The following is a 21867-nucleotide window of genomic DNA, read 5'->3' on the forward strand; positions in this document are numbered from 1 at the left end:
TACAAAAAATGCTGGGTAACTACCAGCTCTTACCGTTCTTCCCACCCCTCTCAGTTTTTCCTGGTCTCTTCTCTGTTTCTCCCATGGCGTCTGGATGACCCCTCTCCCAGCAGCATCTCTTGGCTAGAAGGAGCAACCACTTTCCATGAGACACAGAGGGGTCCTGGGGGTTATATGGTCTTTTTTTAGGGACGAGAACAGTTTAGATTATTAATAAAAGGAAATCACTGGTAGCATCAGCTCTTACCCCTTCTGTTGCACCAGTGGTCCTGACGTGTGACACCACCCTCTGTCTTTGCTGTAGCCTGTGACTGCGCTCACACTCAGAACTCGTGTGACCCACACTCGGGGGCCTGCATCTGCCCTCCTCACACTCTCGGCGTAAGGTGTGAGGAATGTGAGGATGGATACTGGGGCTACGACCTGGAGCTTGGATGCCAGGTGTGTACCACCACCTCTGCGTGTTCCTGATGGGGAATTCCTTTGCCGTAGTGAGTTTTGTTCCTTTTCTCTTACCTATTTGCTTGATTTCCACCTGTTGAATAAGCTGTATTAAAACCCAATATAGATTGTAGGAATCAAAGTGGAAAAAGCTGCACCCTTAGTGTTTTCCTGTCATCCCAATGTGTGTACATTATGAAATGTAAAAGCTGCTTTTTTATTTAAGTTTTTTATCTTCTCTCAGGCCTGCAATTGCAGTGGTGAAGGGTCAGCCAATCACCGGTGCGATGTGCTCACTGGCCATTGCCAGTGTAAGCCTGCATTTGGTGGTCAGAGCTGCAGCCAGTGCTCCCTGGGTTTCCGGGACTTTCCAGACTGTGTGGCCTGTGACTGTGACCTGAGAGGCACGCTGGTGGACACCTGTGAGGAGGAACAGGGTCTGTGCAGCTGTGCACAGGAAACTGGCGCCTGCTCTTGCAAGGTACCAGTCCTCGGAGCTCCACTTTCTTCCTCTCTCACTCGTCATTCTGACTTTCAGGCATTTAACTATTTAGTCAAGCAGCTAGGTTTCAGGCATGTCTCACAATGTGTTCACACTGCCTTCTAGGTCTGAGTATAAGTCTGTGTATGCTGTCCTAGAACTATGGATGGTCCTTTAAGTGGAATTTTTACTGATTATTACAGGTGTCAGACAGTGGCACTGATTGAGAAACACTCTGAGTTTTCTATCATATGATCCAGTTGGCTGGGCAGCCGGTTTGTCTTGGGTGTACAGGTAAAACAGATAACCCAGGGCTAAAGAAGATTTGTGATTTTAGAGCTGTTAAGTAATTATTCTTTTGTACGTGCTGGCCAGACCAAAGGAAAATCATATTTCTTATTTTCCCAGAAGGGAAGATTTCAACATCATGTTGCATTCCACATGTTTCTGCTAGTTTTTCCACTGTAGTTTGTTGTAAGGAGATCACTGTCTACCTTCTCTGGCCCTTTCCTGGGTCTGGTGAGGTGGAAGCCAGACCGCAGGGGCTGACTAGGGACTGGGGATGAGGAAGGGAACACTGGTGCACACGCTATGCCTGGGAGTAATGGAAACATCAGGGAATAGTTTTGGCTCCCCACATTTATGATAGCAGTTCTCATTACAGATGGTTTGAGCAAGGGGGACCTGGTCTGTGGTTCGTTCATTCTCTCTCTCACTCCCTCTCTCTTACAATATTTTTCTTTATTGTTCAAGTACAGTTGTCTTCATTTTCCCCCCACCCCACCCACTCCCATCTCCCACCCTCAGTCCTACCCACCTTTGGATTTGTCCATGTGTCCTTTATACATGTTCCTTGACGACCCTTCCTGTTCTTTTCCCCATTCTCCAGAACTGATCAGCAGTCACCTGTTGACCTCCCGGAGGTCCCCTCTGGCGCCCCCTCCAGGAGATTCTCATCAGGGAATTTGTATTTTCCTAGAGCTTCCAAGATGATTCTGATCATTAGCTGTGTTTGGGAATCACCCACTGAGTTTTTGAGAGAACTGATCCTCACAGAGGTTAAGGAACTTGCCTAAGCAACAGATAGTTCAAGGATGTTTGTTGATCCAAAATTAGGTTTATGGTTTGGTTTATTTCATTTCTGTTTCCTCAGAAATTATCTCTCTTTCTTTCAGGTAAAAATGAGTCTGCTATTTTTTCCCCCTTTAGGAAAATGTCCTTGGCCTTCAGTGCAGTGAGTGTCGAGCCGGCACCTATGCCCTCCATGCTGACAACCCTCAGGGGTGCACCCCGTGCTTCTGCTTCGGGCTGTCTCAGCTCTGCTCCGAGGTGGAGGGTTATGTGAGGACGCCGGTAAGTTAGGCTTGCAGTTACCATGTTCTGTGTTGGGAGTCAGATTGGGCTAAGGGGAAACAGTCAAACACTTACATTAAATTCTACTTTTTAGCATCAGAAATACTGAGAAACTAATTTGGGTTCGTTATGAATCAAACTCTACCTCTGCTGTCCAAAGAAATACATGGAGCTGGAACTAAAAGCACTTGTGTTGCTCTTTAGCTAATCTGTCAGAGTGTTCATTGGAGAGATGATAAACACATCTCAGCAGCCTCCTCCATATAACTGAACATCGTCGTCGCCGTGTGGCAACCGTTCGACCTGAAATGCCATAGCTTAAAACATGTTTAGTTCATTTTAACCCAGATGTTCAAGTTTAAAGGAAAAGTTATTATTATTCCTGTTTTAATATTGAAACTATCTTGTCTGTGAATCAGTGGTAGAATCTGGCAAATCAAAGGTATGGAGTTAGTTCATGTTCTAAAGTGCGTTTCTCCTCCCTTCTCTGACTAGATAACACTGGGCTTAGATCAGCCCCTTCTGCGTGTGGTTTCTCAGAGTAACCTCAGGGGCACAACCCGAGGGGTGTATCACCAGGCCCCTGATGTCCTCCTGGACGCCGTGACCGTCAGACAGCATGTCCACGCAGAGCCGTTTTACTGGCGGCTGCCAGGGCAGTTCCAGGGCGACCAGGTGAGGCCACCCCTATCCTAGAGCCATACCCGTTCCCAGGGGAGTGGGTACCATTGAGTCACGACACACTGTGCTGGCCTGTCGTTAACAGAAGAGGTTATAAATTCCCCCTTCTGAGTGGGGATAGAGAAGTTTAACACTTACAAAAATCTCTTTATATGTAAGGATTAATTTTGAAGTCTTAAAGTGCAAGTCATGTTCTTTTTCTTGTTCTTAAAGAAGTTGTTCAATAAATAGTTATTGTTTTTGCTGATTTAAGCTTGGTACAAGCCTGGGTGCTATACCTTGAGTTCTTTCACAGGAAATTGCCACTCAGTCTGAGAGAAAGAATGTTGAAGCCATCCCTTGCATTTTTGTTCATGTAAACATCAGAATCTGGGTGCGGATTCACCCTGATCATTAACACTTGCAAATATACATCTAGTGAGCCTACAGACATAGATAATTTATCATTCAAAGGAGCTTGAGAATAATTGGAATCATTACTACATTGATCTGTTATTCTGGAGCTTACCCTTATTAGTGTCATGGAGAGGAGACAGTGCCAGGTGGTGGATGTGTCCGTGGCTTTGATGGGGGTGATGGTGTCACAGGTGTATACATTAAATGTATGTGGCTTTTTACAGACAGTCATACCTCAGTAAAGTGGTTAAAAACTTTGTATGATAGCCCACACATTAGTGGGAAGGGGATGAGGGAGGGCACAGTGGGTGAAGGGGCCTAGCACTGTACATTGAATAGGAAAGGAAGGAAACTGGACTTCAGCCGGCAGCACACAATGGAGCACACAGATGCTGAATCATAATGGTGACAGCTGAACATCATATAATGCTATTAACCAATGTTACCGCAATACATTTAGTTTTTTAAAACTTTGTAAAAATTATCTACTTAACCAATAAAAAAGACTCTAGCTTGAGTCAACTTAACTATCCAGAACTAAGTAGAATTAGAAGGAAGCAAATTCTAGACAACATATTCCAACCATATGATGTTTTCTTTAAAATACGAGATTTCTTTCAAATGGCAGCAGGCTTGTAATGAAACATTTTTAAACGAGTACTGTGTCAGAGAAGTAAACAACAATATGCTATTTGATAGCTCATGGCTTATGGTGGCAAACTGAAGTACAGTGTGGCCTTCTATTCTGCCAATGGCGTGGGCACCTTCAACCTTGAGCCTCAAGTGCTCATCAGAGGAGGCCGGACCCGAAAGCAAGTCATTTACATGGATGCGCCCGCACCAGAGAATGGAGTGAGACAAGAGCAAGCAGTAGAAATGAAAGAGGTGACCATGCATGCTTTTCATATAAGCCCCAAGAAGGTGTGAACTTTGCTATGGATGCAGTGAAGTCTGTAATGAAGTCATTTAGCTGCTAGTAAGAGAATGATCTCAGAGACCCTGAGATCAAAATGTCAGTGGGTTTGGAAGGGTTTCTAAAAATGACTCGAATTCCTATTCTTAAGGTATAGCTGTAAGGCTTGTGTTACTTTAGTGGGAATTGCATTTGAACCCTTTATCTTGGTACACAAGCCTCCACCCGTATGGACACAATGGTAGGAAGTCTTTGTTTTGGGCTTGCCCGAATCCGGCAGTGTGTGTGCATTCACCGGGCAGATGCTGATCAGCTGTCCCCCGTGTGGCTGCCATAGATGACGTGTGTCTGTGGATAAACGACACTGGCACTGCTGCTGCCCCTGGGAGGTGGCAGGAGGTCTTCCTCAGTTAAACTTAGTGTCATGCACAGAACTGGGCTCATTTCTGGAGAACTATATAAAAGAATCACTTTCATTGTAAGTTCACATGCTTCTGAGAATTCATACTCTGAATTTCATTGAAATGTGTTTTCATCCACAGAATTATTGGAAATATTTTAATTCTGTTTCTGAAAAACCTGTCACACGCTCAGATTTTATGTCTGTTCTTAGCAACATCGAGTACATCCTCATCAAAGCATCTTATGGTCAAGGGTTACAGCAAAGCAGGTACTCGGAAACTTCTAGAATTTTAAAAATATTTTTCTTATGTGAGATCAAACTGAAGGATTTGATTTACTTCACCCCCATTACCTTCTATCTTTGTTAATATATGCATTTCTGTTCTCCACCAAAACCTTATTAAATTTTAATATTAGTATGAAGTGTATGAAAAATTACATAGATTATCCATCTTCCATACTAAAGTGCATATAAAATACAAGTACATAACGGTGATATCTTAGGTGAGGATCAAATGTAGAAAACAATATTAAGTTCTGCTATTTTCTGCTCTTAAACTGCAATGCTCATTTCTTTATAAATAATGTATTGAGAATTATGTCACCTGCTTGTTTAGTACTTAACCCATAAAGGAAGCTGCTGAAGTGGTACTTCAAGTGGTCTTTCGGGTATACTTTCTGTAACACTGTTTTCGAGTTCTAAGGCGTCGACTGAGAGCCGTCACTGTGTAATGACAGTATTAACGTGATTTCTCACATTTCTTTTATAATCCTGAGTGGTAGCAAAGCTTGGGTTTAATATATGTGCAAATATTATTATATAACGTGCTATTTCTAGAAAGTGTCTTTCTGAAAATTAGTGTTTTTTTCTCATTCTCCTCAACACACTGGTTTCACAGGATCTCAAACATTTCAATGGAGGTTGGCAGAAAGCCTGACAAGCATCCCCCGGGCAGGGAGGGGGCCTCCCTGTTGGAGAAGTGCCTCTGTCCACTCGGCACAGCTGGACTCTCGTGTCAGGTGGGAGACTGTGATTAAAATCCCTGGTTTTAAGTGGTTCTGGTTTTGAGTTGAAATGTGCTTGTTATTGCGGTTCTAAGTGATGAACAGAACTTATGCCTATCTATAATATTATTTTTCCCTTAAATTTTTTAATGTGGTAAAATATGCATAAACGCAAACTTCACCTTCTTAACCATTTTAAGTGTACAGTTCTATAGTGTTAGAACTATAATTGAACAATCTTTAGAGTTATTCATCTGGCGAAACAAAAACTCTGTACTCATGAAACACTAACTCCTCATTCCCCCTTCCCCTGTTACAGAATAGACCCAAGGAGGAGTGTACAATATACTACTACCAAGAAGATCCCCCTTTTTTTCTCCGGGGTCCCCCTGACTAGGTTCACTATCCCACCACCAGAGGAAAGGTGTCTCTCAAAGCCAGAGATTTGTGAAAAGGAAAGGAATTATTTGTTTAAAAACTATACAGACTTAGAGTAGTGACTCACTGTCTTCATTAAAATACTAAAGTCCTTTAGAATACCCACAGACTCACACAGTCCTTTCTTCTCCCTCTGCCCTAGTCTGGGGTACTGTATCTCATGAAAAGAAGTAGAAGTCCGTGATTTGGGCTTGCAGCACCATCAACTATGTCACCGCCACAATCTCCAGTTAATCCAAAGCTATGTTGCACCTTCTCATGGCCCATCAGCAAGAGTCCTTCCATCCCTTTTCTTCCAGGAAAAGTCTTTCCTGCTTCCTAAGCCACATGGCAAAAGGGAGCACCCCAAAGCCACGTGGTCCTGACTCTTGCCAAAGCTGTAAGGTCCGCCCTCTGCCAAAGCCATGTGGTTCTCCCCCTGCATGGCTGCCGTGCCTGGGTTTAATTCCCCCCACCAATCTTCCTCTGCAGCCCCATTTCTGACTCCTCCTACAATCATTTACACCTGCCAGCATTCCCATATTCTTCTAGCTTTACTGGGCTGCCATAGTGAGTCTGGGCAGGTGTGGCCCCATGGCATGGAGCCAATCATCTCCAAGCTCTCATACTCCCCCTGTAACCAGGGGGAGTTGCCTCCCAGTTACATTTGGGTGGAAGTCACATCCCCCTGGCTCAAAGCATGGCCACAGCTATTTAACATATCTATGAAACCAGTTAAAGGTTAAATACATGTTACATGACCATGCCAGAGGTTAGCTACAAAGCCGGTGCTATACAAAACAGCTCTGTGTCCCATCCCCCTGCTCAGACTTGCGGGGGTGAGAACATCCTATATATATTTTTCTAATGTTTCCTGGACACCTTGAGTTCTGGACCCCATTCCAAATCCCTATTTGGGGCCCCCCTCTTGGCTGCACCCTGTTACACCCCAGTCTCTGGTAACCACCCCTCTGTTTTCTGTATCTATGAATGTAACTACTCTAGGTCCCTTGTGCAAGTGGAATCAAAAGACAGTATTTGTCTTTTTATGACTGGCTTATTTCACTTAGCGTAGTGTCTTCAAGGTTAATCCATGTTGTACTACGTGTCTGGATGTGATGTGCTTCTTTTTTACAGATGAATAATACTCTACTGTTTGTATGGACCCTGTTTTGTTTATCCATTCACCCATCAACGGACACTTAGGTTGTTTCACCTTTTAGCTTTTTAAAATAGTACTGCTATGAGGATGGGTGTACACATATTTCTCCAAGACCCTGCTTTCAGTTCCTTAGGGTTCACTCCCAGAGGTCGAGGTGCTGGATCATGTGGTAATTCTGTTTTTCATTTCTGAGGTGCTGCCATACTGCCCTTCACGGCGCTGCACCATCTTACATTCCCTCCGGCAAAGCACAAGAGCTCTGGTTTCTCCATCCTTGCCAACAGCCAACACTTGTATTTCTTTTCTGGGTTATTTTTTTTTTAATAATAGCCATCCTCATGTGTGTGAGGTGGTTTTGATTTGCATTTCCCTAGTGATTGGTTATGTGGAGCATCTTCTCATGTGCTTACTGAACATTTGTGTATCTTCTTTGGCGAAATGTCTGTTCAGTCATTTGCCCATTTTTAAATCAGGTTGTTCGTTCATTTCTTTTCCTTTTGCATCCCTTCAGAACTGTGCACCCGGTTACTACAGAGGGAAGCTTCCACAGGGTGCTGACAGGGGACCTCGCCTTCTGCTTGCTCCTTGTGTGCCCTGTAGTTGTAACAACCACAGTGACATCTGTGACCCGGAAACAGGGACATGTCTGGTATGCTTGTTCGGGTGGGAGCTTTCTCGAAGGAGAGAATGAGGGTAGGCAGTGAGCCTTTAAATTTCTGATACAAAGGCACATCAGTTCCTTTGTTTAGGGAGAGCTTATATTTAACTAAATATAAGATACACATATATATTCTTTCAGAAAGGTCTAGCTAAGTAGTCTGAGATTGCTTGTGGAAATTCCTTTATAAATTTTGCTCCCTTGAACTTGTGGGCATTGACTGGGGGATTGATTAAGTGTACCTTGTTTTCACTTATGGTGCTGGTGACTATAGTCAAAGTAGATGAGAACTTTACATCATAGAATTTGAAAAATCACCTGGAAGTTTTCAAATAAGTTAGTGCCAATGTTGAAATTTTATTTCTCAGTGTAAAGTATTGCTCTCTCTGTGCATTTGTAAAAAAGAAGAAATTTTTCTTGTGGCTGTCTTGGTCTGCATTTGCTTCTCAGCCACCTTGCCCTCCACCAGGTTTGGTCTCAGGCACACGAGGAGCAGCTGATCACTGCAAAGGACCACGTGACCCACACAGAAGTCTTGTGGCCCTGACTGAGGACAAAATCTTGTGTTCATGATTTCGCTTAAGCTGTCATGACCTCATTGATAACACAGAACAATCAGACACTCTTTCCCTACTGCAGAAATGCCATCCCTAACAGTCACTTATGTGGAAACATTGGTAACTTGTAGAAATTGTGCCAAGACTAACTTGCCTCAGATAAAATAAGGCAGTGAAGAAAAATGCACTGCCAACCAAGGACACACCTGCAGCAGTAGGGGTCCTGGGAGTGGCGCAGTCACAAGGAATGGGGCAGAGGAACTAATGCGAGCTGGCCTCTAGTCACACTAGGTGCCTCTTTCTCTTCTTTTACTCGGAAGCATCTTTCATTTGTGGAATTTAAAAGTAATTTCTACTGAGAAAATTGCTAAATCACAGCAGTGCCCAGGCGAATTTAGAAACTGAAATACTTCATGGTTTTCCTCAATTAAAAGATATGTGTTAACCTTTGCTGACCCCATTAGATATGTGGAATTAAAGAATTATTCCATCATCCAAGGTAAATGGACTTAATGAAGATACAAACAGTTGCAACACTATTAAGAAAAATTTATTCATTCTAATGAGCTCATGCTCCAGGCAAAAGTAAAGTGCTAATAGAGAAAAAGAGAAAATCTCATTTAAGGATTTAAAAAGAATGGATTTCAGGCAACTTAAAGTGAGATGTAATCAGCTGGGAAGGTCCCTTGGTTAATCATAGGGCAAAAATCACATGAATAGTTTAAAAGGTAGATCATTTCTTTCAGATTACATCCACAGCTAAGTATTTCAACAAGATTAGGTACTCTTAGGACATTAAATCATGACCTTGCCTTTTCTTGCCTGAATCCACCAGAACAAAGTTCCAAGATCTTCAGCTGCCTTGTTGATCTGTACCTAGCAAAGAGCATGGTCTGTTTGCCCAGTCCATGAAACACTGTGGCAGAAATTTCCCTGCATAAACAATGGTGAATAGCTTCCAGACAGTTCCCTGCTTAGGGGACCCCTAAGAGACCTCTCCTGGGCCTGTTCATTACATTTCATAGTAAAACAGCAATGGCTATACATTCTGTCAGAATGCTGAACAAAGACTCTAAATCTAGATATTTTGTACTCTCATGGTGTTGAGCAGAACACATTTTGCCTCATGTTCTTGCCATTTTTTATGGAAGATCTGTGTTCTATGTTTGTCCCTATGATGCTAATTCCTGTGAACAAAACTCCCTCTAAACAGAAAATAGCGTCTGGGCTTACGGCTTGGATTTTCAGGGTTGGAACTGACCTTCCACTTTTGTCAAACTCCCTCACATCTTAAGACCAAACCATAGCATCCATGCCAAGCAGATATTTAATGTATGTTTACACACCTCTGACAATGGGGCGCTCACTCCCACAGCAGCTCAGCTCATCTTTGGGCAGCCCCAATCATTCCTGGGACTGGTGTCCCTGGATCATCCACGTGTTGGTACAGCTTTAATATTTGGAGTCACTGAGATCAGCCATTAGCTCAAATTTGTTCAAGAAAAGTGGCTGTATGTTAAAAAGTAACTTGCAAAAACACTTGATAAAATTCCTCTTTCACATATGCAAAGGCTCTGAATATCCAGCCCTCTTGGTCAGATACCCTCAGTTTGTATGTCCACAGTGGTTCCCTGTGATGTTCTGAGTCTGCCCCCCATTCTGAGGTGTGAGTGTCAGCATCTGACTGAAAGCATGCCCACAGCCCAGCGCCCACTTGCTGCCGCCTCTCCTAAACTGACCAGGCACTGAGACACACGTTCTTTCTGCCACTTTAGCACCTGGGTCCTTGCTCTTTGAACTTGGGACCTTACCTTCATCCTCAGTCTTCATCTCTTTTGTGGTGTACTTCTTCCATTTGATAAAATCTCTTAAGCACTCCCTATGTAGTTGCTATAGTATAGGTGGAGCCAAGACCTTCGTGGATCTGATTTTGCCGTCCAGCATGTAGGATGTTCCTCCCTCTTTGTATCACTGGGCCTAGCCATAGGAGTATAGCCATAGGAGTGACTCATCAGAAATGTGACCTGGAGGGGGGTGGGGAGACCGAGGAGCAGAAAGATAACCTGGGAGTCCCTCTCCCCAGCTACTGTCTTCCCGGAGACAGGACTTCCCCTTTTCCAGTGACAGGTTGGCAGGCACTCTCTGTGCACCTCCCATAGCAGCTAACTCAGCCCACATGTTAGTCCAGTGAACAGATTCTTGTTGGTTTGCCACTCTTTGGAGCAGCTCGTCTTAGATTCTCCGGGATCTTGAAAACCAGGGGACTTGTAACCCTTTATATGTTAGGAGGAGTTTTTAAGTTTTTAATGTTGGAGTTGGTGTTAGTAATCAAAACCCAAAATATCTACTTCAATCCCATCTCATCATCTAATATTTATTCTTTATTGGATATATATACATACACATATATGCATATATACACATAAACACACATACATACATATATACATACACACATAGATATACCATTAAAACAGCTATTTAACACATTTTCTTTTTAAGAGAGAGGTTGCAAATTTTACCTCTAAAGATATGTCTATTTTAGGGGCCAAGTGAATCCCACTAAAATTTATTTTCATCAGGTGAGATAGGAATACAATTTTAAAATATAAAATACTGGAATCACTTTTAAATGAAAAAAGCTTAAAAGTAGTTTTTTAAACATGTGAAAAGGTTTCTTTCTATATCCTCTCTTGCTGCCCAGGATCGAGTTCCAGGCAGTTGGTGGGTTAGCTCGGTGGCTTCCCGTTACCGCGTCAGACACTGAGTCCACACCCAGGGCCGAGCAAAAGCAGAGTTCGTGTTGGACTCAGATGTCAAGAACTACTTTGCACATTTAGCTTAAAAAATTTTAAATAGCATCATTTTAGGTTCAAATGATGACACAAATTTTAACTAGAAATGATTTGGTTATTGCAGGAATCTCTTGGTGGTGTTCCAAAACCGTGTTTTCTTCCCTCACTATTTCCTAAAATCCTTCACCCATTTACTTCTGCTCTTTCAATGCCCCACCTGTGATCATTGACCCTGGCCACGTGTAGAACCAGCATGCTTCAAATCATTTTTAAGTCGCTATACAGTTTAGATTCATATTTTGAAGATCAAAAACTAGCTGCTGCATGGATATTTTCCGTAAGAAGAATGTATTAGTATTTTCTAGGCTGTATTATTGGATAAATGCAGTTTTATCATGAATTAAGGCCACAGAGATGGTAGTGTTTATATGATTTAACAAACATGAAGGAAAATACCTCTTCTCCTTAGGAAGGAAGGAAGGAAGGAAGGAAGGAAGGAAGGAAGGAAGGAAGGAAAAAACTGACATGAAACATGGAAGTGCTTAACTATTAGCAGATAAGGAGGATTTCTAACAATTTTCCATTGTTTCCCTCTTCTTTTGAAATGTGGGGACCAGAACTGCAGCCATAACACCTCCGGTGACCACTGCGATGTGTGTGCTCCTGGGTACTACGGGAAGGTGACTGGCTCGGCCGCTGACTGCTCTCTGTGCGCCTGTCCTCACAGCCGCCCTGAGAGGTGAGCTGTGCAGGTGCTCTGGCACACCTGCGCCACCGAAGCTGGGATGATTCCATTTCCAGCCCCATTTTCCTGGGTCTCAGTGTGATCTATTATGATTAATATTCTCTGTGTATTAAGAAAGGCTAGTTTTAAGAAAAAGTGTTGAATTCTCACAAACACTTGAAGAGAATCTTCTCAAATCTGTGCTGGTATTTGGGTGTTAGAATGGAGCCAGTTAAAGAAAGGACTTTCAGGTGTTTTTTTTTTTTCTTAAAGGTTAATTTTACCTGGCTGGCGTAGCTCAGTGGATTGAGCATGAGCTGCGAACCAAAGCATCGCAGGTTTGATTCCCAGTCAGGGCACATGCCTAGGTTGCAGGCCATGGCCCCCAGCAACCGCATATTGTTGCTTCTCTCTCTCTCTCTCTCCCTCCCTTCCCTCTCTAAAAATAAATAAATAAAATCTTAAAACAAAACAAAAAACAAACAAAAAAAAGGTTAATTTTAGCCTCCAACCTATGTATCCAGGGTGCCTAGATGTGACTTGTTATTCATTTTATGAATAATGACATAAAAATTATGTTCCTGTTTAGTGTAAGGGAACAGGGTTAGAATTTATGTTTGATGATAACTGATAAAGTGTGGAAATGCTACACAGGGATGTGGTTGGAGCTGGGTTCTACCTTGTACTCACGATACTCGTATAGAATTATCTGAACACCAAAAAGAACCAGAGATTTTAAGTGGAAGTTGGAATGTCTGTGAGCCCTCTTTGGTTTTAATGAAAATTGTAATTCATAAATAATTATTTCGTTATTGCTTAGAATATTGACAAAGCACTGAACACATATAGATCAAATACCAACATTCAGTATACTAAAATGAAGTTTTCTTTTTAACATTTGTTTGAGTCTTCTATTTTTTATTGTCTCCAAATAAGCAATGCTTGAAATACAAAATGAGAGGCACTGTGTAAACTTCACTTATAAACTATCAAGCATCATAAAATTTATTGTTACAATTAATGCTTTGTATTAAATCTGTATATAAAACTTGACTTATAGATTACACTCCTGTAATCTAAACTATAGAAATACTTCCATATGTGTGTGAAGATGGATACATTTTATTGTTGCTTGTACTCATGAGAAACTGAAGAGAAACTGAAATGCATGCCTACAGGAGATTGATTTATAGACATGGTGGTACATACCTAGAGTGAAATATTGTACAAAAACTGAGAAAAGAATAAGGTATATCTATATACCTTAATTGGACAAAATTGGAGAAATAGCCAATTAAATTACTTAATTGTGACTATATCATGTGATACCATTTGGGAAAAATTATATTCATATGTATATTCATATCCATAGCTCCATGGCTATATGCGCCCAGACAAATGTTTGGAAGAACATATTATCCTTCTACTTTGTATATTTCTGTAGTATTAGAATATTTTACTTTTTCAATAAAAAAATGTTCTAACCATACCCAAAATCCATGCTAATAAATTAAAGTTTATACTACTAGGAAGAACCTGTGAGACTATGAACACTCTATATGTGATCTGCACCTGAGGGGCCCTAAAATACATCTATTTTTTCATTTTCTACACATTTTATGTTTCCACTGAAGTCTTTGCTTTTAGTGTTTAAGGAAGGAAAAATGTAAGTAGTGAAGTGGTGCTGTAGAGAACCCCATAACTTATTCTGGGAGTCTCTCTCTTTTCCTTTTTTATTGACTTTATTGGGGTGACATTCATTAATAAAATTATATAGGTTTCAGGTGTACAATTCTATAATACATCATCTGTGTATTGTATTGTGTGTTCACCATCACAAGTCAAGTCTTCCATCACCATTTAATCCCCCTTTATCCTTTTCTTCCTCCCCCACTCCCTCCCCTCTATTAATCACCATACAGTTGTGTCTATTAGATTTAAAATTTTTTTTTGCTTAATCCCTTCATCTTTTCACCCACCCACTTCTCTTGACTAGTCCCCCCACCAAAACAAACAAACAAACAAACAAACAAACAAAAAACCAGACTACCCCTGTGTTTTTTTTTCCAGTGCTTTGCAGTACCCATCTGCGCCTCTAGATGGTGTATTGGTAATTTAAAACGTGGAGGCAGAGGTTGTTGAAAAGAAAGGCAGTAATAAGACAAAAGCTGAAGTTTTTGAGTGAAAGAAATCAGTATCTGAGTGGATATTAAACTTTGAGTGGCTCTATAATTTTGCTTCAGATGACCTTTCACATGATTCCCTACCTTCAAGTCCATTCATTTTCAAATCCCACCTTCACGCTTCGCTTTTCTTTGCCGCACCTTCTTCTCCTTGCCTTTCATTACAGCACATTCTATTCACGAGCACTTGTCCAGTTCTCTTCTCCCTGCTTGTTCTCAGCTTGCTCATAGTCATGTACAGCTCACTCTAATCGAGTTTTCTTCAGTAAGTCACATAATTCTTCACCTAAACCTCAGAACAAGACCTTTCACCCGAGAAGCTGTCTTGTTTGGTGACTAATTGGGTGAAATCGGGAAGATCTGCCTCCTTTCCCTCTGCACTCACAGGGCTGTCACTGGGCAGATGTCTAACAAGTATCTTCTAGATAAAAGAGGTGCTTGTTTGTGTACTGATTACATGCTCACTTTCCCTTCTTTTTGCCTGATACACTTTAAGCCCTACAAATCTTGTCTAACTATGTACTGTGGCCACTTAACTTTTAGGATAGTACCATGTACCTAAGAGCACTGAACAAGTACCACAAGAAAGAGTTGAAATCGTATATCTGAAAATTCAAAAAATTGTTTTCTTTCAGTTTCAGTCCCACTTGTGTTTTGGAAGGTGATCGCGATTTCCGCTGTGATGCCTGTGTTCTGGGCTATGAAGGACAATACTGCGAAAGGTATGTGGTGGACTTACCACGTGGAGATTGCTAGGTATATCTGCTCCTTCTATATTGTAGGACATGTTTACTAAAGTAATTTGAGAGTCATTTCAAAACAAAATCTCCTAGGTGTCAAGCAAATGCACTGGGTGTGGCTGTCTTGCCTTCCTCTTAGGAAGTGAAATGTAGAATGAGAGAGGTGGGCCTGTGTTCTTTGCATTTCATTCGGCAGAAATGATGCCTGCCCTTGTGCAGAGCTGGCTTGTGTATGAACATACTGGTATTGGCACTGTTGTCTCTACCTGCATGTTTTTCTTTCTGCAGGTGCTCGTCAGGCTATCATGGGAACCCTCAAAGGCCAGGTGGCACCTGCCGGAGGTGTGACTGCAGCCCACATGGCTCTGTTCACCGGGATTGTGACCATGGGTCTGGGCAGTGTGTCTGCAGGCCAGGGGCTGCGGGGCTCCGATGTGAGGAATGCGAACCCAAGCACATTCTGGTGGAAAGAAATTGTATTTGTGGGTATTTTCTTCCCTCTCTACATGTTTAAAGGTGGCTTTTCCTTTCAAATGTTCTCCGATTACTGTGCCCTATGACATCAGCAGCATAACATCCCATTTTAACTAAGTATAGATTGCCATTGTATCTGCCAAACTGAACTTTTCATAGTGTGTTTGGAACTGAGGCAGAAGGTTCTAGGATAACAGCACTTCTCTCTCTAGCATCGTAAGCAACACAGTAATTCCAACTTCATCATTTATCTACATTAATAGTCCTTTAATGGAGCCAAGTGTCAGTCAGTGCAGAGAGGGAACGCCTGTGTAGGTTGCCATCTGTATTACCCAGATTTCACTGATGGCTTCAGCTCGTGGCTGCTGTGGAGATTTTTTCCAGTTCTGATTTACTTCATTAGCCAGTACATGGGGTAGTGACCTGCAGGTGTCTTCTCTGTGGTTCAAGGGGTAGATAGGGGGGAAGCAATGTTAGGATCATGGCATTCAAGAGTTTTTTTGTTTTGTTTATGTTTGTTTTAAGCAAAAACATGCCCATTGTTGGCCCCAGTTTCCTTCATTTGTATGTGCTGAAGGTGTGTCTGCAAAATGAGAAAAAGACATACCAGGGTCTTCAAGGAAATGCATTTGGAATTCCTTGCCATTGGCCCAAGTCAAAGAAGAGCAGGTTCACCGTCAGGGTTGAGCAGTGTGACAAAACATGCACCAGGCCTGGCACCCACTCTGGGATCAGTCGTTTTTTCCTGTGTGCCCTGAAGAAGTCACTGCTCTGATCTGACTCTCAGTGTCATCATCCCAGAACAGGAACTTAGTATTCTCTGCTTACCTTCCCTCACCAGCTGGTGTGAGAGCGTGGTCCCTGGAGGTCTTGCAGTATACTTTGCCTTCATTATGACTTTGTGTTATTATTACACAATGGCTAATGCACACCCATGAGAAATTATGCAGACCATTTTGCATAAATTTTAACTTTCTTCTTCTTTCAGCTTGTGATGATGAGTGCACAGGTGTGCTGCTGAGTGACTTAGACAATGATGCTGATGCTGTTCTTTCGGTGAACCTCACCAGCGTTTTCCCTGCCCCATACAGAATTTTGTCAAACCTGGAAGATGCAACTAAATACCTCCGGGTAGGTACAGGTAATGCCAAGACGGTTAGAAAACGTGTGTCACTGAGAGGTGTGGAGCTGGCCTGCACAGCAGGAAGCACTTCGCCTGTCCTCCCACCTCCTCTCATTCCCAGTGTAACTGCTGTGGGACGTCCAGCCTTCCCTTGACCGTGACCAGGGACGTCACTGGCAAATGCCAACTTGTTTTACTGTGGGACAGCTTTAATTGTTTAAGAGTTATTCATTAAATTCCTTTTACAAAGTTCTACCCTACCCCATGGTCATTCTTCGCCTTTTGGAATAAGACAAAGTCCACTCCCTCCTCTTTTTGAAAAAGTTTGGATATTTGAAAATAGCTGTCCTAATACAAACACAGGAAATAAATCCAGATAGTATGTTCTTTAATGTTGGAATATACTAACTATATACTAACTATAACTATTTTCTGTAAATGTATTATTCTTAACTAGAGTTCTAGGGCACAAAAATTTCTTCAACCTGGAAAATTGTGTGAAAATCTCTGGGGCTATGTCACAGTTTTGAGTTTAGTCAGACAGGATCTGGGTCCAAAAAAAAGGGTGAAAAGTTAAGGAATTGACTTGGTAGACAACATTCCACTCTAGTATTGCTAGTGTTTTTAATGCTAATTAAAAAAATATATATGATTCTTAATTTTGCTTAAATCCTATACACTAGAATTTGAGGTAATTAATTTACTGTGTCAAGAACTGACATTCCTGAGTGCCTTTTTTAATTAAAAGTTTTTCTTAGACTAACCATTTTCTTAGGCCAGTGTGCTTCTGTGTGTGTGAGTGTATGTGTGTGTGTTTTTAATTAAAATAACAGGAAAGAATGAAATGTCTTTCCCACTCACTGTAGACACAATAGAGAAATACTATTTTTTTATCACTATGGGCCCTAGGCATATAACTATATTTTAAATTTATCAAGTGAGATAAATAGTTAATTTAAATTTTAACAATTTTTCCATTGTATTGAATTTATTGTGATGACATGACACTGGTTAATACAATTATATAGGTTTCAGGTGCACGGTTCTACAACATATCATCTATACACTGTATTGTGTGTTCACCACTCCAAGTCAAGTCCTCATCCATCACCATTTATCCCCCCTTTACCTTCCTCTGTCTCCCATCACCCTCCTCCCCCTGGTAATCACCACACTGTTGTCCGTGTCCATAATTTTTTCTTTCTCTCCCTTTTTTGCTCAATCCCTCCAGCCCCTCCATAGCTGTGAACCTGCTCTCTATCTGTGAATCTATCAAATCTTAACTGTTTTTGAATAATTTGCTCCTAATTAAACCACTTGTCAATTCCTTTAAATAACTTTCTATACTTTTGTAAAGCATGAGTAGGTTAAGAGTGTAAACTCTTAACTGTTTGTTGTTTTTATTAATCTACACAGGAACCTTGGGCAAGTAACTTAACTAGCACACCCCAGCCCTGAATATAACCATGTTATATGGTTGCTATAAGGTTTAAATACAATCATACAATTATAAGAATAAATAAAAATAAAAAATATAAATAAATTTATATAAATATAAATAAAAAATTAGGAATGTTGGCATAAATTAGGCGCTTAGTTGTTAGTAATCATGAAGACTGTTTTTTTCTTAATATTTTTGTATTTTAACCTAGTAAGCTTTTTAAAGTAAGTTTTTAAGGTGTTAACAATTATTGTTAAAATTGATGTGACTCTGATATTGAAATTAAGCCAGACTCACCCAAGAACAGCAGTAGTATCGGATTCTGCACAACACGCCAGACTAAACTCTTATCTGGAAAGAAATATAATGCAAAAGATGGCAGACAGGAACATGTTGCTATAATCAAAACTTAATTAAATATCATTCATTTTATTTTAATGCAATTTCAAGGAAAGAATTTCTGCAAACAAAATAGTTAATAACAAGTGAATCAGAGCATTTATTTTAAAGCATTGTGATTTGTTGTCTTCATTCTTTATAGGAATCTTTATTAAAAGAGAATACACAAAAGGAACTGGGAGAAACTCAACTTGAAGCTGTTACAGAACAAACAGATGGCCTGCAAAGGGAGGTAAATTCTCCACCTAAAGGGCTTGCTTCCCACCCAGCCTTTGTGAGCAATTGCATTGGGGCTGTCCCCAAGGTTCTGAGTAGGTCAGGGCAGCCTCTTCCTCTCAGGATCAAAGTGGTTTTAGCCTTGCCAGTTTTTATGCTTTAGTAAGAAAAGCTCCTAACTTAATTTCTATTGTCACCTCTGCTGGGGGAGCAGTTGGGCATTCACCTTACCATTTGACCATCATTTTCTCCTGGGAATCAAGGGAGGGTGGATTGAAAGATCCCTAAGACTTCCTTCTTCTAAACTTGTTGCACTAACTGAGTGCCTTGTGAGCAAGGTGCTCAGAGGTGCTTCACCCAGCGCCACGACCACTGACGGCAGCTCCCCGGGCAGAGCCAGCACAGCCCAGAGCTTGTGTTGTAGTATTTGTGCAACCTCCGGGCTTCAGGCTGTGTGCTTCTAATTTTCTGTCTTTCAATGGCAAGTGAGCTTACTCTGAAGTCAGCAGGGAATTATGTAGTCTGTTTATCCCATGTCAGATGAGTGGTTTCTAGTGACCCTAAAAAGAATTTCTTCCTCCACAGATGGTGAGGGGGGGACCTATTATAAAATTTATAATTTTCACTTATGAACTTCATGTGCACATACAAATACATGTGTGTACTTAGATAGATATATGATAGTGTATCTACCCATGTGTATATACTTAGCTATGTATACAATGGTGTATCTTTACATATATGTATCTACTCTTTGTCTTTCAACATCCACACATGTACACACTGATGCACCCTACTAAAGTATTAGCTTGGCTCCTGTTAATTTAGAATTAATGATAACTTGGGATGAGTTTAAAGGTTTAAGTGTGGGCTGTAAGTACCTCAGTGAGCAAGCATGCAGTAGGAAGTGATAAGCTGATTAAATAAATTCTCTCTCTTCATTTAAGAAGATTCTCTTTGGGTTTTTACTATGAAACACTTTTAGACCTAGTCTGAGTTATTTTACATTCCTAGAAATTACAAACAACCTTTCCTTTTACAAATCATAACATTCCTAATAAAAACAACAGCTAAGAGCAGCTAAGTCTGAGCCCTTGGGCTGCCAACTTTACAGACATTATCAAATTTAATCCTCATAAAGCCCCATGAGGTACATGCTATCACTATCCCATGTTAACAATGAGGCTAGAAGATGTTACAGACTAGGCCTCCAGATGGGCAGAATTGGGCCTAAAACCCAGGTTACCTGCCTCCACATTCTTAACTCCTTGTCTAAGTTCTCATGGTCAATAAAAATTAGTAAGATTTTTCTTTTATATTCTGTATGCTTGAGTTCTAAAATGAATATAAAGCCTTCACAATAGAAGATAGAAAAGTCTTCTTTTCTGGAAGAAAAGTCTGTGGTTTAATGGCCAATTAGGCTGCTTTAAAAAAATATGCCATCTTTTCTCACATAGAATCAGCAGTAAATTCTTTTATCACCCAGTTAGTCAATTTCCAATCCTGAATTATTGACCTTGGTTTCTGTGGTACTGTACATCTTGACTCTGTATTCTGAAACATAGTTTGTTATTTTAAAAAGACAACTTGAACATCAAATCTTGAATATTATTCAAAGTCAAACTAACATGAGATTTTTATTTTCCATCAGCTCACTAGAGTGTTAACAAGCAGCCAACATGTGGCCAGAGCGACTGAAAGAATCCTCAACAAGAGTCAAGATCTCATGACACTTACCGAGAAACTAAAGATGAGCATTCAAGGTAGTTTGAGAGGTTCATGCTATTTGGAAGGATAAGTCTCATTCCATCTATAAAATGTGTGAAAGGATGTGTGTGGCTCCCACTCGACCATGAGAGCCAGAGGACTGTGCTATTCCATGGTTTGGGGATCCTGATGTGTCCAGACTACAATCTTTCATTGAGAGTTTTATCTTTTCAGAAATGCTTGTTTCCTTTTTTATCACAAGCTCCTATCATTACACTTAGATACTAAGTATCAAGTAGATGTGGTGCCTCTCTACATGTTATCAATTTGTCAAATTAACACTTATTAAGTGGAGCACAGGGTGCCAGATGATGAGCCAAGGTCCATCTTACGTTTGCTTCTGACTCTGCAGGCTCTTATCTGGGACGCATGCTTGTCTGAGGGGGTGAGTCTCAGCTTAAGGTCACTGCTGGCCTCATAGCCAAACAAAACATTGCTAGGGCAGCTATGCCATGGGAGTGGCTGAGCTAACTCAACACCAGTCCTTTGCCCACGGTATGAGTTGATGCCATTTGGAGCTTCAATGTGGTTCCAAAGGGCATCCACATATTAGAGTAATTTAGTCACTACTCAATTTGGGATGTCCTCTCTGATCTGGCTTCTAGATTGCTACTTTTAGTTTTCTGGTCACAAGAAATATATTCTTGATCTTCTTTTCGTATTATTGTGTAAGGGCATAAGGAGTACAGAATCCAAGGCAAATCAGACTTTATAGGGCAAAAAAATTAAGGAAATTATTAGAGCAAATAATATGTCTAATAAAAAGAGTAGTATCAAGTATTGGTACTTCCCTTATGGAGTAAATATTTGTTGAGCAGCTTTTATGTGCAAATGTCTGTGCCAGGTGCAGGAAATGCTGAAGTAAACCCAACAGCCACAGCCCCGCCCCTTACAGAGTGTTAGGTAAACCAGTAATTTCAAGTCCATGAATGTTTTGGTAAGGGATGTCCCAAGTGCATTGGCGTGTACAGGCCGTCAGGCGGGCTTAGAGGCTCAGCCATTTCTGGTGAACAGGGCAGGCCTCACTGAGGAAGGGCCTGAGTTTTTCCATTTTAGTGCTGTCCACTTTTGAGAGACTTATTAAATGACTGATGAATTTTCTCCATAGAAATTATTGAAAAGGCAACAACTCTAAATCAGACTTTGGATGAAGATTTCCAGCTATCCAGCTCTACTCTTCAGAATATGCAAAGGAACCTTACATCTTTGCTGGAAACCATACGGAAAAGACATTTCATGCAATTGTACCAAAATGCCACCCTTGAACTGAAGTAAGTCCCTAGATCCCATTCATGACACAGCCAATTAGGGGAAAGAACTTCAGTGCTGAGGGGAAAAGGCATGTGGAGGAGCGGAGAGAAAGCTCTCACCAGGCGCGGAATGCCATAAGAGAAGAGAGGGGTCCTGTTGTCAAGTGAATAAAGAGATGGTGCCAACCCCTCCAAACTGAGAAAATTGTGATCAATGCCAATATTTCTCTGTGCTTCTGTGCCATAGGTTCTGCTTCTCTGTGTCTCTGGAATAACATTATACTGTATT

The 21867-nt window shown here is 41.2% G+C and overlaps 1 protein-coding gene across 1 annotated transcript in view; it reads left to right on the forward strand.

Moving 5' to 3' along the window:
* LAMA1 (laminin subunit alpha 1) overlaps nt 1–21867 on the forward strand; it is a 155979-nt gene that overhangs the window by 87484 nt on the left and 46628 nt on the right. Inside the window, exons 22-36 of the mRNA XM_045850290.1 lie at nt 305–441; nt 686–922; nt 2132–2275; nt 2771–2950; nt 4052–4237; nt 4808–4935; nt 5567–5687; nt 7763–7900; nt 11879–12000; nt 14804–14890; nt 15197–15390; nt 16371–16513; nt 18488–18577; nt 20213–20324; nt 21437–21599. Coding sequence (XP_045706246.1) covers nt 305–441; nt 686–922; nt 2132–2275; nt 2771–2950; nt 4052–4237; nt 4808–4935; nt 5567–5687; nt 7763–7900; nt 11879–12000; nt 14804–14890; nt 15197–15390; nt 16371–16513; nt 18488–18577; nt 20213–20324; nt 21437–21599 — 2182 coding nt within the window. The remainder of the gene's footprint in view (nt 1–304; nt 442–685; nt 923–2131; nt 2276–2770; nt 2951–4051; nt 4238–4807; nt 4936–5566; nt 5688–7762; nt 7901–11878; nt 12001–14803; nt 14891–15196; nt 15391–16370; nt 16514–18487; nt 18578–20212; nt 20325–21436; nt 21600–21867) is intronic.

The sequence above is a fragment of the Phyllostomus hastatus genome, unplaced genomic scaffold, assembly GCF_019186645.2.
Source record: "Phyllostomus hastatus isolate PE091 unplaced genomic scaffold, TTU_PhHast_1.1 phas_contig_80, whole genome shotgun sequence".
NCBI classification, from domain to species: Eukaryota; Metazoa; Chordata; class Mammalia; order Chiroptera; family Phyllostomidae; genus Phyllostomus; species Phyllostomus hastatus.